General features: G+C 36.5%; 3 protein-coding genes across 7 annotated transcripts; 1 reads left to right on the forward strand and 2 right to left on the reverse strand.

Moving 5' to 3' along the window:
- Positions 1-398: 398 nt before the first annotated feature.
- On the reverse strand, positions 399-1403 carry LOC135794752 (cyclic GMP-AMP synthase-like receptor). The gene is made up of 3 exons (XM_065306137.1): positions 786-1403; positions 595-720; positions 399-533 (listed from the first exon to the last, which is right to left on the reverse strand). The coding sequence occupies exons 1-3, from the start codon at positions 1401-1403 to the stop codon at positions 399-401; spliced, it is 879 nt and encodes a 292-aa protein (XP_065162209.1).
- Positions 1404-1519: 116 nt separating this feature from the next.
- Positions 1520-12357, reverse strand: LOC135793615 (cyclic GMP-AMP synthase-like receptor). 5 transcript variants are annotated; one of them, XM_065304643.1, is made up of 7 exons: positions 12099-12333; positions 2831-3197; positions 2449-2758; positions 2270-2395; positions 2080-2205; positions 1763-2012; positions 1520-1712 (listed from the first exon to the last, which is right to left on the reverse strand). In XM_065304643.1, the coding sequence occupies exons 2-7, from the start codon at positions 3184-3186 to the stop codon at positions 1573-1575; spliced, it is 1308 nt and encodes a 435-aa protein (XP_065160715.1). In that variant the 5' UTR covers positions 3187-3197; positions 12099-12333; the 3' UTR covers positions 1520-1572. The 5 variants fall into 5 exon arrangements, with proteins under 5 accessions (XP_065160715.1, XP_065160716.1, XP_065160712.1 ...); XM_065304644.1 differs by lacking the exon at positions 12099-12333 and adding an exon at positions 11132-11265; XM_065304640.1 differs by lacking the exons at positions 1520-1712; positions 1763-2012; positions 2080-2205; ... (1 more) ...; positions 2449-2758; positions 2831-3197 and adding exons at positions 3266-3624; positions 3684-4143; positions 4205-4363; ... (1 more) ...; positions 4634-4866; positions 4934-5086 and having other exon boundaries at positions 12099-12357.
- LOC135793614 (uncharacterized) lies at positions 6637-11023 on the forward strand. The gene is made up of 3 exons (XM_065304638.1): positions 6637-7818; positions 7978-8188; positions 10114-11023. The coding sequence occupies exons 1-3, from the start codon at positions 6699-6701 to the stop codon at positions 10415-10417; spliced, it is 1635 nt and encodes a 544-aa protein (XP_065160710.1). The 5' UTR covers positions 6637-6698; the 3' UTR covers positions 10418-11023.

The following is a 12357-nucleotide window of genomic DNA, read 5'->3' on the forward strand; positions in this document are numbered from 1 at the left end:
CTTTTATACCATGATATATTTATTATAGTAAACTATATAACCCAATATAACCATATCCCGAGTAAATAACCCAATTAGTGAATAAAAGCCCAACCACCAAATCTAATACCACCACTACCTTTAACTTCGTTAGTAATACCACTACCACCAGATTATTAACCAAATAACCTTTTGACTTCACCCTTGTTTCCAGACTCGAACACCCTCAGATCCTTCTCAAGGCGGTTGGCCAAATTTTGCAAGTATAAACCACTTATAGTTTCCAATAAATTATAATCGTGCTTCCAAAAATATTTCAGTTGTCGGTTCCTCACAACTACGATTAACCTCTTCAAGAGCTAAATATTTCACACACAAATATAAATTAGCCAACGTAGGCAACCAAAATATCAGCAATGTTATGTTACCTGCACAAAGACAGAACTTAAAGTCGCATCTTTGTAAATAAAACTGGAGTCCTGCAAAGCATGAAGTGCCAACGTCTTCAGGTAGTAACTCTTGATGGGGGAATCAGTATGCTGATCGCGATAGAGCTGCAGGAATAATAAATATTTATCAATCACCGTCGGCCATTTTGCTCTTTTGAAGATTTACCTTAAGTAACCGAATTGCAGGTTTCACATGGCCTTTTCCTTCGAGCAAGAGGCGCTCTTGTCCCTGGAAAGACAATCGGAAAAGTGTCTGGCAATAGTTGTCTCTGGGTTTTGGCACGACTAGAAACTAAATAACAGACAAAAGTTACATTAGTATGTTCTTTAATAAAATAAAAGAAAATTGTTCAGTACCTCTTTGGTAAGCTGGTCGTTAGGATCAACCGATCCTTCCGTCAATCTTACATAATTTCCCAGCCATTGCGAAGAGGGGAATTTAAAACAAGGCACAAAATCAACATCGAACTGTTTTCCGTATCGCTTGTCACCAATCGTAAAGGTAATTGCAGGGCCGACTGTGACAGTTGTTTTTACAACCGAAAAGTTGAGGTTGTGGTAACGCATCGCGTTCTTGGCGGTATCCACCAAACCTTGGAACCACTTCATGATGTTTTTAATATGTAACAATGTACCATCATTAAGTGTTCCCACATTTCGATCCACCTTTACTTGGACAAAGCCTGGATGATCATCATGGGTGGCAATAGTTGCATTTGCGGCCGTGGGCAAAGTGAACACCAAATCAATATCGAATTCATTCGGTTTACCGACTTTAAGTCCATCGTAGAAACTGCCACCAAAGAAAAACCGTTCATAAATGGAATTGAAGAAAGAATCTTTCTTGAACTCTCCAATGAAGAATTCCATCATTTCATGCAGTAGTTGATTGTTTCGTTTGATTTCCTCATCCTTCAACTGAATCTTTTCCCTGTTGATCTCCTGCAGCGCTTCTTCCAGTCTGCTCATCGCCATGTTTCAATAATCTGCAAACAAAGAAAACCACATTATAATACCAATTATAACCTAACCTCAACTATAGTATTTCAAATAATTACAGCTACTTAAAAGCTAAAATAATACGACACACATGATTTCTGTTCGTTTATTTAAAACATATTTATGATCATGCACGCAACATAACCTAGTTTTGATTATTTTGCTGCCTATTGTTGTGAGCCAATGCACGCCATATGCCCAATCCTATGATTGCACCGACACCAATCACACCCGCCACGGCTCCAACAGTGGATCCGATTCCTTGGTCATTGTCAGTAGATGTCGCTAAAATAACAATTCGTTAACTGCAATTCTAACTGCTTGGTATAACTTACATGCACCCGAATCATCCTTAATCCCCAATCCTTTAAGCAGTCCGCCCAAACCGCCTACATCAACATCACAACCAAAGTGTTTTTTAATCTTATCGGCGTTATCAGACTTTAAATCTTTCTGAAAATACAAGAGGCGGTTGTGTAAATCCCTTAAGAAAGTCGCATCGCTCTCTTGGAACAAGTTGAAACTGGGATTCCAATAGTACTGAAGTTTTTTCTTTCCCACAACATTAATGTATCTTTCCAGCAGCTGCAAAGAAAGAAAATCAAACAGGTTAGGTATGCAACCCACTATACATCATCTCCAATTTGATCACCTGCATGAAAATAGAACTAAGTGTCGCGTTTTTGTATCGGAATGTTGGATCCTCCAATGCCCACATTGCCATCGTCTTGAAATAGTAGCTCTTAATCTTCTCATCGTGTTCCTTATCACGATACAACTGAAAAAATATAGGTTATATTAAATATAGGCTATTTATGAGCAAAGATGACCGCTTAACCAACCTTGAGCAGTCGAATGGCCGCCTTCAGATGGCCTTTGTCATGAATCAAGACACGTTCTTGACCTTGGAAGGATAATCGCATGTATGTTGTGCTGTAGGCGTCCTTTGGCTTTGGCACAACAAGAAACTAAATCCAAAAGTAAATTATAACCTATGCAACCAACATAACACAAAAATTACCTCTTGAGTAAGTTGATCCTTGGAATCAACAAGTTCACGCCTAAATGGCTTGCAATTTGCCGGCCATTTCGTATTGAAAAACTTAAAACAGGGCACAAAGTCGACGTCGAATTCATCGCAGGTCGCATTGTTGCGAATCGTGAACGTGATCGCAGGTCCCTTGTTTTTCACCGATGTCCTTGAGAATGCAAAATCTAAATCCGCACGATTTGCGAGCGCGTTCTTGGCAATATCCACGCGGCTTTGAAACCATTTCATGATCCTATCAATCGACAGATAATTCCCATCATTGACCAACTTGCGCATGGAACTGTAACACACATTTGTTGGTTATGCATGGATTGCTTTGAGTTGCAGTACAACTATCGAACAAAATGCTTACGAATAATCGACAGAAGTTGGATTGGTCCGTAGTAAATCAATAGTCGGTAGTTGAACTTGCACAAAGCCAGGATAATTGTCATCAACGCGAATGGTTGGAGAAGCATTCAAAGGCAGCTTAAACAACAAATCAATATCGAACTCGTTCGGCTTGCCCACTTTGAGGCCATCATAGTAACTGCCACCGAAGAAGAAACGCTCGTAGATGGATTTGAAAAACGGATCCTTTTTCAATTCGGTAATCAAATATTCCGTCATTTGCTTCAACAATGCATTGTTTCGTTCAATTTCGTTCTGATTCAGTTGAATCTTCTCTCTGTTGATGTCCTTGAGAGTTTCCTCCAGTATGTTCGCCATGATGCATCAATCTGCAAGCAAACATAACCTTTATAACTGTTTCTCAACACATAACCTTAAATAATCGATGAAAACATGATTTATCTGGTGAATTCTTGAATAGTTTATTTTTACAACAAAATACAGTATAGATTCAAGCGAGTTTAGCTTGGATATTGTCCAATCGCTTGACAACCACTTGCAACAAATCCATAATATCCATTTTTAACGCCTCCTGATCCCTACGGGCTTCGGCAACCTCCCTACGAATATCCGCCAGTGCGGATTCAAAGTTATTAGCTGCTGAGCAGCTGCATTTCGTGTTGGAAGCATTGGATCCGTTTGATTTATCAGAAGATGCGCCGCCATTTGCATTACCGCCATTTTCTTTCACTTCCTTGCCGGTGGGACGCACTGGCAAAGGTACATCCACTTTCAACTGCTCCATTTCTTCCTTATCTACAATTATTAACCATTTAAAAACGTAAAACACGTTTTTAAATAAAATAAAAACTTACTTAAGAAAAACTTGCCGACATAATACGGATTATTCTCTTCTTTGGTGACAATATCCTTCACAATGCGACGTACCTGATTACAATAGTTATCTAGCATGATATCCGAAAGAGATCCGATCAGATTATTGTCGGTATTCCAATAATATTGAATCTTGCGTTCGGCTAAATGTTTCTCATACACTTGCAACATCTCAACAAAGACATAGCTTAAGCTATTATCGAAGAACGTCTTGCCTGCGTTCTCAATCTGCCAGATGAACATGGTTTTAATGAAATAGCTGCTGATTGCTTTGTGGTTCATGTGATCACGGAGTTTCTTCATCAGTTTCACGCATGGTTTAAGCACGCGACAGCTGCGGATCAATTGACGTTCTTGTTCTTGAAATGACAGCCGCCAGCAGTGGTTCATCTTGCAGTCCAGTTTACCACGGGGTTGTTTTGGTACGATGAAGAAATCAGTCTGGAAATTTTAAGGTTATAACCTTTAATTTACACTATTGTAGGTTATATTGGATTCTAACCTTATCTTGGACTGGATTCGTGCGAAATTTGCCTTTTGGCCACATCGCAGCGTTGAATATGAAACACGGGACGAGATCAACATCGAAATTCATATGGGTATCACCCAATTGACCGTTTAATCTGATTGTGAACGCAGGGCCGGACTTGGTGATTTTAATCTAGAATAAAAATAAGTTTTAGATTTATTTTAGGTTAGGTTTGGTTATTAGTGAAAACTTACGAAAAAATCAGTGTCTTGAATGCGTAGGATGTTTTGACTGCCACTGGTTGGTAAATTGGATAAAGTTTTGGACACCAAACTTTCCATCCACTTCAAAACTTTGTCCGTGCAGAGAAATTCACCGTCGAATAACTCAGCGAATTCACTATTTATAAAAAATACATTAATTAATATAAATTTTAAATTAATTAATTAAATGATAACCTACGTTGAGTCATTCTTGTCCGCCATTTGCAATGTGACGAAACCAGGCGCGGTTTCGATTGGTTTGAGTGTGAACATTTGCTTCTTGGAAAGCATCATTAATAAATCAATGTCGTACTCGTCCGGTTTGCCGGTTTTCAAATTATCGTAGTAACTGCCACCGTAAAATATACGCGTGTATAGTTTTCCAAAAAGAGGAGATGTGTCACGCATCTTTGCCAGCATGATTTCAATCGCCTAGAAATGAATTTCTTGTTATTTTTCAATTTTTATTTTCATAAAGATGGAGTATTTTTATATTTACCGAATTGAGAATTTGGTTGTTTCGTTTCCTCTCTGCTTCATTGACTGATATCTTCTGGATAATGTGTTGTAGTACATTCTCCATGTAATTATAACGACGTTTGTCCGTTTTCTCACCGCCGCCATTTGCGTTTTCTCCACTCATGATTCAATTCTGTGCAAGCAACATACAAATGCCATGTTATGTATGCAACCAACTTGACAAAACAAAATCACGAAAATATTGACAGAAAAACATTTTTTTACGGACAAATTTGCGATGAATATTAAGGTGATAAAATTCGCTTTAATTTGATATCAAATTCATAAAAATGTGATAATTATAACAGAAAATATGAATAAAATTGCAAACATATAAGTTTTGTTATGTATGCAACCAATTTCACAAATCATAATCACAAAAACCAACATAACTCAAAAACTAAACATTTCTGAAATATAAATTTGGTATCAAATTATGCGCATTAAAATTCCCTTCAATTTGATACCAAATTAATAAAAATAAAATAATAATAACAGAAAATATGATTAAAATAGTAAAAAAATCACGTTTTTTAACACATTTTAATATGAAATTTGTTTCGCAATTAAATATTCTTGAATTTGACACCAAATTAATCACCCCCGAACGACACCAGCGTGAATAAGGGCGAAAAAACAAAAATTGTTTACCGATATCGGAAATAAGCTGTGGGCTGTGGGATCAACGATCGCACACATGCTCGCTTCGCATGACGTGCGAATGATTAACGCTCGCAGCAACCCAACACACACACACACACACACACACACACTGTAAATGTAATCGCAAGAAGCGAAAGTTTTCGGCGCGCCGCCCGCACGGTCGATAATAAATGAGTAAACGCCGGCGGCGGGCGCGTTTGTTATTCGGTCGCGAAGGGTGGTTCATGCCATGTTATGTATGCAACCAACTGACAAAACAAGATCACGTAAATATTGACAGAAAAACATTTTTTTACGGACACATTTCCGATGAATATTAAGGTGATAAAATTCTCTTTAATTTGATATCAAATTCATAAAAATGTGAGAATTATAACAGAAAATATGAATAAAATTGCAAACATATAAGTTTTGTTATGTATGCAACCAATTTCACAAATCATAATCACAAAAAGCAACATAACTCAAAAACTAAACATTTCTGAAGGATAAATTTGGTATCAAATTATGCGCATTAAAATTCCCTTCAATTTGATACCAAATTCATAAAAATTAAATAATAATAACAGAAAATATGATTGAAATAGTAAAAAATTCACATTTTTTAAAAATATTTTAATATGAAATCTGTTTTGTAATTAAATATTCTTGAATTTGACACCAAATTAATCACCCCCGAACGACACCAGCGTGAATAAGGGCGAAAAAACAAAAATTGTTTACCGATATCGGAAATAAGCTGTGGGCTGTGGGATCAACGATCGCACACATGCTCGCTTCGCATGACGTGCGAATGATTAACGCTCGCAGCAACCCAACACACACACACACTGTAAATGTAATCGCAAGAAGCGAAAGTTTTCGGCGCGCCGCCCGCACGGTCGATAATAAATGAGTAAACGCCGGCGGCGGGCGCGTTTGTTATTCGGTCGCGAAGGGTGGTTCATTCGCGATTTGCTGTTTACGCGCCCCTCAAGTATCAAAGCACATCAAACTTTGTGCCAGTCGTGTTCGGGCGCGTCGTGAGTGCGCGCACCAGCAAAAAATTCCAAAGTAAAAAAAGTTCCTAAAACCCACTCGCAATGCCACGCAAATTGAGCGCAATTCGTCAATTCTCACTACAATGCGACACGCCACCGCAATCAGCATCCACGCGACGCGCAAGTTTAAAAAAGCAACACTCCGAAGAACTGACCAATGACGAGGCGGGAATTCGCATCTCGCTGAGCGCAAAAGCAGCGCATCGAAATCCAAAACATTCGATTAAAGTCGCCTGGGGTGACAACGAATCACAACCGCAACCATTTCGTAGACATTCACATCAATCCACACTTGAGAATAACAACAATAATGATACAGCGTTGTATTCACGCAAAGACCTCGCGCAGAAATTACACATCGCGTGGCAGGAACGCGAAAACACCAAAAACAAACTGAATATTTTCCTCGCGCATAATTTTCAAGCGGAGCAAAGCGGCGATGATTACAACTACACACCGAGACAAGAACCCAAACTTATGCAACCACTCTTACTCCAAACGGATGACCAAAGTAATACTTCGAATTTAAAGCAGATTTTTCAGAAACATTTACGTAAAAGTAAGATTTCATCACCGGTTGGTAGTGATTCAGAAACAATTTCACAAGCGGTTGTTGTCGTACCGATTATTGAAAGAACTAAATCCAATCAGGATATAATTAAAACTCGGCGTAATTTACCCACACAAGAATCAACATTAGAAAAAAGTCCTCCTAGACCACAGACAGCTTCCAGTGCAGCGCAGAAACGCGCAATGTTTCAAAAACGTACAAATTCCGCGTTCACATCGATAAATCCCGGCTGTGCATCACCTATGCAACCAGTCAAACACTTTCGGCCGCCATTAGTACGCGCATCTTCCTTACCCACGTCAAATAAACCTGATATTCAAGTTAAAACTCGTCTCAGACGGAAAATTAAAGTCGCCAAACGTGCAAAACAACCAAATACTAACAATAAAGATGTGGATGATGATAAAAAGTCTTCGGATGTGGTTACAATGGTTTCCCTTGTTAGTCCTTCGGAGAGTGAAGCTGATGAAGAGCTGGATGCGCAGGAAAGTGAAAGAAAAGCGGATTTGTTGAAGCACTCACCGCATTCGCCGAAGAAGCAGGCGTGTTGCGAGAACAAACACTTTTCGCTTCGGAAAACTGTCAAGCAAGGTGAGCCGACATTGAAATTAATCACGATTCGTGTCGAAATGTGTGTGCAGGTGTACTAGGTAATAATGCCGAAATTTCAGCGCCGAATTTCTAAAGGTGTGAAATTAATCAACGTCAATCAATCAATCAATCATGTGACTCATACATGGAAACGTTTAGTTTCTTTTCAGCACTCGAGTATTCACGCCGTGCGCAGTTTTTCGGCGAGTTTTCCGGCGCGGCGCGGTTCTGTTGGTGCTAATTTACTGTTGGACAGCGCGGCGAAGAAGTTGCAGAAAAGTTTGGAGAAGCGTGCGCAGCCGGATGAAGGACTGGCGGAGGCGAAACGAAGGCTTTTGCAGCATGAGAATGCTAATGAGGAAAAAAATCAGTAAGTAAAATAAAACCGGTTTTGAGAAATGAAAACCGATATACCGGTATTAATACCGGTATTTTTTTTTAAATAGTGCAAATATCGATATTTAAAAGTATTTCAAATTCTGATATTTGAAAAATATCGGTATCAATATCGGTATACCGGTTTTTTTTCTTCAAATACCGGTATTTTTTTTAAAACAACAAAAACTTAAGTTATAAATACCGGTATACCTATGTTTTGAATAATAAAAAATACCGGTATTAAATTCTGAATTCATATCACTTGCGCCTAATACCGATGATTGATGACGTCAGCGCTAGCAAAAGGATATAAATCGATTAACATCTATTATGTTTATTGGCTAAAAAATACGGCAATAAATTACATATTGCGAATATAATAGGAATAATCTAATCTAAATTATGTACAGGGTGTTATACTTCTATTTATAAACAAAAAAAACTAAAATATTGGGATTTTTATCTGAAATTTTTAGTTTTCTGCATTTTTCTTCTAAATATTTAAAATAATTTGAAAAAATTATTAACTATCCGATAGTAGACATCTTGATCTATAACTGAGAAAGAAAATTATGTAGATATCGCTATTACTTTTGGAGTAATCATGGTTTGAAACTTGGATAAACTTTAAAAATAGTAAATTGCAACAGTCTACTTTAAAGACAATTACCGGAAAACCACAAGTCGTATCAAAGTTTGCTTTTGATACGTTTAATCTTCATTAAATTCTCGTTATAATCATGTTTTCAGAAATTTCCTGGCATTTTAATTTACTGAGTTATAACTACTTAAAATCAAGTCACTTTCTGGTCACAATTTCAGTCAACTTTTTCAGTAAATTTTTTACATTTTCATTAATTAATCAAAAACTACTAATTTAATCTTAACCAAATAAACTCCTACTAATAGTTCTCTTTTATATCTATATTTTCATAAAAGCATCCCTTATCTATCTATTATAGTTTCAGAGATACAATAATTTTTATAAAAAAAATTTGCTAATTTTTTTTAGTATTTTTTATTATTTTTTCTGAAAACACCCTGTATACAATTTAATATATTATGCTTGCGATCGTAATAAAACATGATTTGACATCGCCGATTGGTACAATGCCCTTCGCCCCCGTCAATCAATTACCAAAGGCAAGATTACAATCAAAATCAAAATCAAACGAAATCAATAACTCAGACCTAATCTCATAAATTTCACCCCTAAATAAAAAAAACCAAAAAAGAGAAATATAAATCTAACAATTAATATCCACTAATGGCGCTAGTTTACACCCATAATAATATCCCTACAGACAATGAAACGCAAACAAACGAAGGACGAAACAAAATAATGTTGCCTTTTACGACATGTGAGGATTGCGAGCACAATGTAGAATCGATTAGGGAGACAACACAATACCTACCGCAATCGCGACTTTCTTTCGTGTGCTTATTTTTTTATATTGTGCGCTGGAGAGTGAATGATGCCCCCGGACAAGTCGGTGACGTCTCGGGGCCTAGGCATTGGCCTAGGTCGTAACGACATCCACAACCACTTGGCCTAAATTCATGCCGAAAGTTACATCATTCGCAAAGCACCACCCCCGGCCGAAACAAGCCCGAAATTTTCGAAAGGGCAAAAGTTTTCCAATTTACTTCTCGCATAGTCAAGTTTGTATCAATTTGTTAAATGTAGGCATTTTTCGCGTGAATTACACTTTCACCGAAAGTGTGCGCTGCTCGAGTGGTCGGAGTACGCCACACACCGAACACCTTGTTAGCTGTCAAGGTTGTGGTGCGCGAACGTCGCGTGCCGCGTTATCAGCTGGCAAGTGGTTAATTAACAAAATGCTTCACTTTTCACTTTTTCATCAAAACTCAAACTTGAAACTTTTATTTTCTTTAAATTTTGTAATTATTTTTAAGGATACAAGAAAAACCTACAACCACGCCATCTACAGTGTGTGCAGAAGATCAAAACACGCAGATGACAACCAATGGCGATCAAGATAAAGAAAATCAAGATGGCGCACAGACAGAAACAGTAAAAGAGCGAAAATGCTGGGAGACGTATTGTAGAATGACAAAAAGTGGACTCAACGTGTCATTGGACACAATTTTAAGAGGTATGCTTACACCTACTGAATACCGCCTCCGGAGGCGGTTCTCTCTGCAACGCGCTGATGAAAACCAGGAAAACGAGAAGGAAACAATCACAAATGAAGAGTAACACACTACAAAACAACACAATTAATGTTAGGCAACACAAGTTACATTTACAAAATTAATATTATATTAAATTAGTATTTATGTATTATTATTATGTTACTTACGTTTATATTTTAATAATTTTATTAGACACATGCACTAATTTTATCTTACCTGTATTAATTTTTAATCAAAATTAATTTTTTTCACAATTACACTACACACAGCTTATAAAATCGCGTAAATATTAAATAATTTAAGTTATCTAATCATTAACAGCGTGAATATATGCGATAAAATGTTTATAAATATCATAGGGCAGGCCAAACATTCAAAAATATAAACTATTCATTGAGAAATTAATTTATGAAAAATATTTTATGAAATATTCATGTTTTAAGCATAAATACATGAAAATTAATCATTTGGCCGCCCTATCAAGTAAATCAAGCATAATTTAAAGATGATAAAACGTAGTTATAGTTAGATATGTATTAACATTGAAAAATGTTAATTCCGTGCGTGTTGTGTACATTTATATATTTTCTAATGTCCGTTTGTAACACGAATATAACATTGACATAACCACGAATATTTTTGTAGCTACCAATTGGTGTAAAGTGTGCAAAAGTGTGTAAAATGTAAATTCACACACGAAAACCCAATGAAAACCAATAAATGTTTGATGTAGTCCTGGGTATTATTAATATAAACTAATTCTATCGATAAAACTCACCGTTGATTCTGATTTCCGTCAGAAATTCACTGATTTACAAATCACACAATTTGTAGGTTGATAAAACAAGCGCAGGGTAATGATCTCGGCTGGAAACACAATGTTACTGTGCGAGTACAGCAAAACTTGACGCTATTTATGTGTATGGTTGCATCAGCTGCCACCTCCACCTTAAATCCCTACGGTTCATGGAATTTATAAATCGGTTTTTACCCGAGTTGTCTACCGATTTGCGCTGTTTGTTTATTTTTGAGATGGATATGGGGATTGATACATGTAATACAATCGGCACGTACGATTTGTGTACATTTACAAGCGTTTATTGTGTGATAAGATATCTTATTATCATAATAACTATGATGTGTGTGATATTTTTGTGATGAAAGTAAAAAAAATGAGAGTTGAAAGATGGAATTGTAAAGTACAGAATTTGTGGGCTTGGCAATGTGTTGTTTGGGTTGCCTATGTTATGAATTTTGCACAATGTAAAGCTAGTTTCATATTTGTGTAAAAATTAATGTAAAATCATTTTTAAAGCATAAAAAAATGTTTAAACATCAAAAAATAAATTTTTAAATATTTAAACTTAAAATTTTATCGTGAATCATCAATTTTCAATGTTTTTAGTTAATAATTCCATTAAAAACATTAAAATTAATGAAATATTATCTAATCTTTATCACAGCAATAATACATGATAAACGTAGTTATAGTTAGATATGTATTAACATTGAAAAATGTTAATTCCATGCGTGTTGTGTACATTTATATATTTTCTAATGTCCGTTTGTAACACGACTATAACATTGACATAACCACGAATATTTTTGTAGCTACCAATTGGTGTAAAGTGTGCAAAAGTGTGTAAAATGTAAATTCCACACACGAAAACCAAATGAAAACCAATAAATGTTTGATGTAGTACTGGGTATTATTATTCTAAACTAATTCTATGAATAAAACTCACCGTTGATTATGTTTTGCGGCAGAAATTCACTGATTTACAAATCACACAATTTGTAGGTTGATAAAACAAGCGCAGGGCAATGATCTCGGCTGGAAACACAATGTTACTGTGCGAGTACAGTAAAACTTGACGCTATTTATGTGTGTAGTTGCATCAGCTGCCACCTCCACCTTAAATCCCTATGGTTCATGGAATTTATAAATCGGTTTTTACCCGAGTTGTCTACCGATTTGCGATGTTTGTTTATTTTTGAGCTGGA

This window comes from Atheta coriaria, unplaced genomic scaffold, assembly GCF_025399875.1.
Source record: "Atheta coriaria isolate IRGN ID8LTWV9N9 unplaced genomic scaffold, Caltech_Dcor_3.1 hic_scaffold_6_pilon, whole genome shotgun sequence".
Taxonomy (NCBI): domain Eukaryota; kingdom Metazoa; phylum Arthropoda; class Insecta; order Coleoptera; family Staphylinidae; genus Dalotia; species Dalotia coriaria.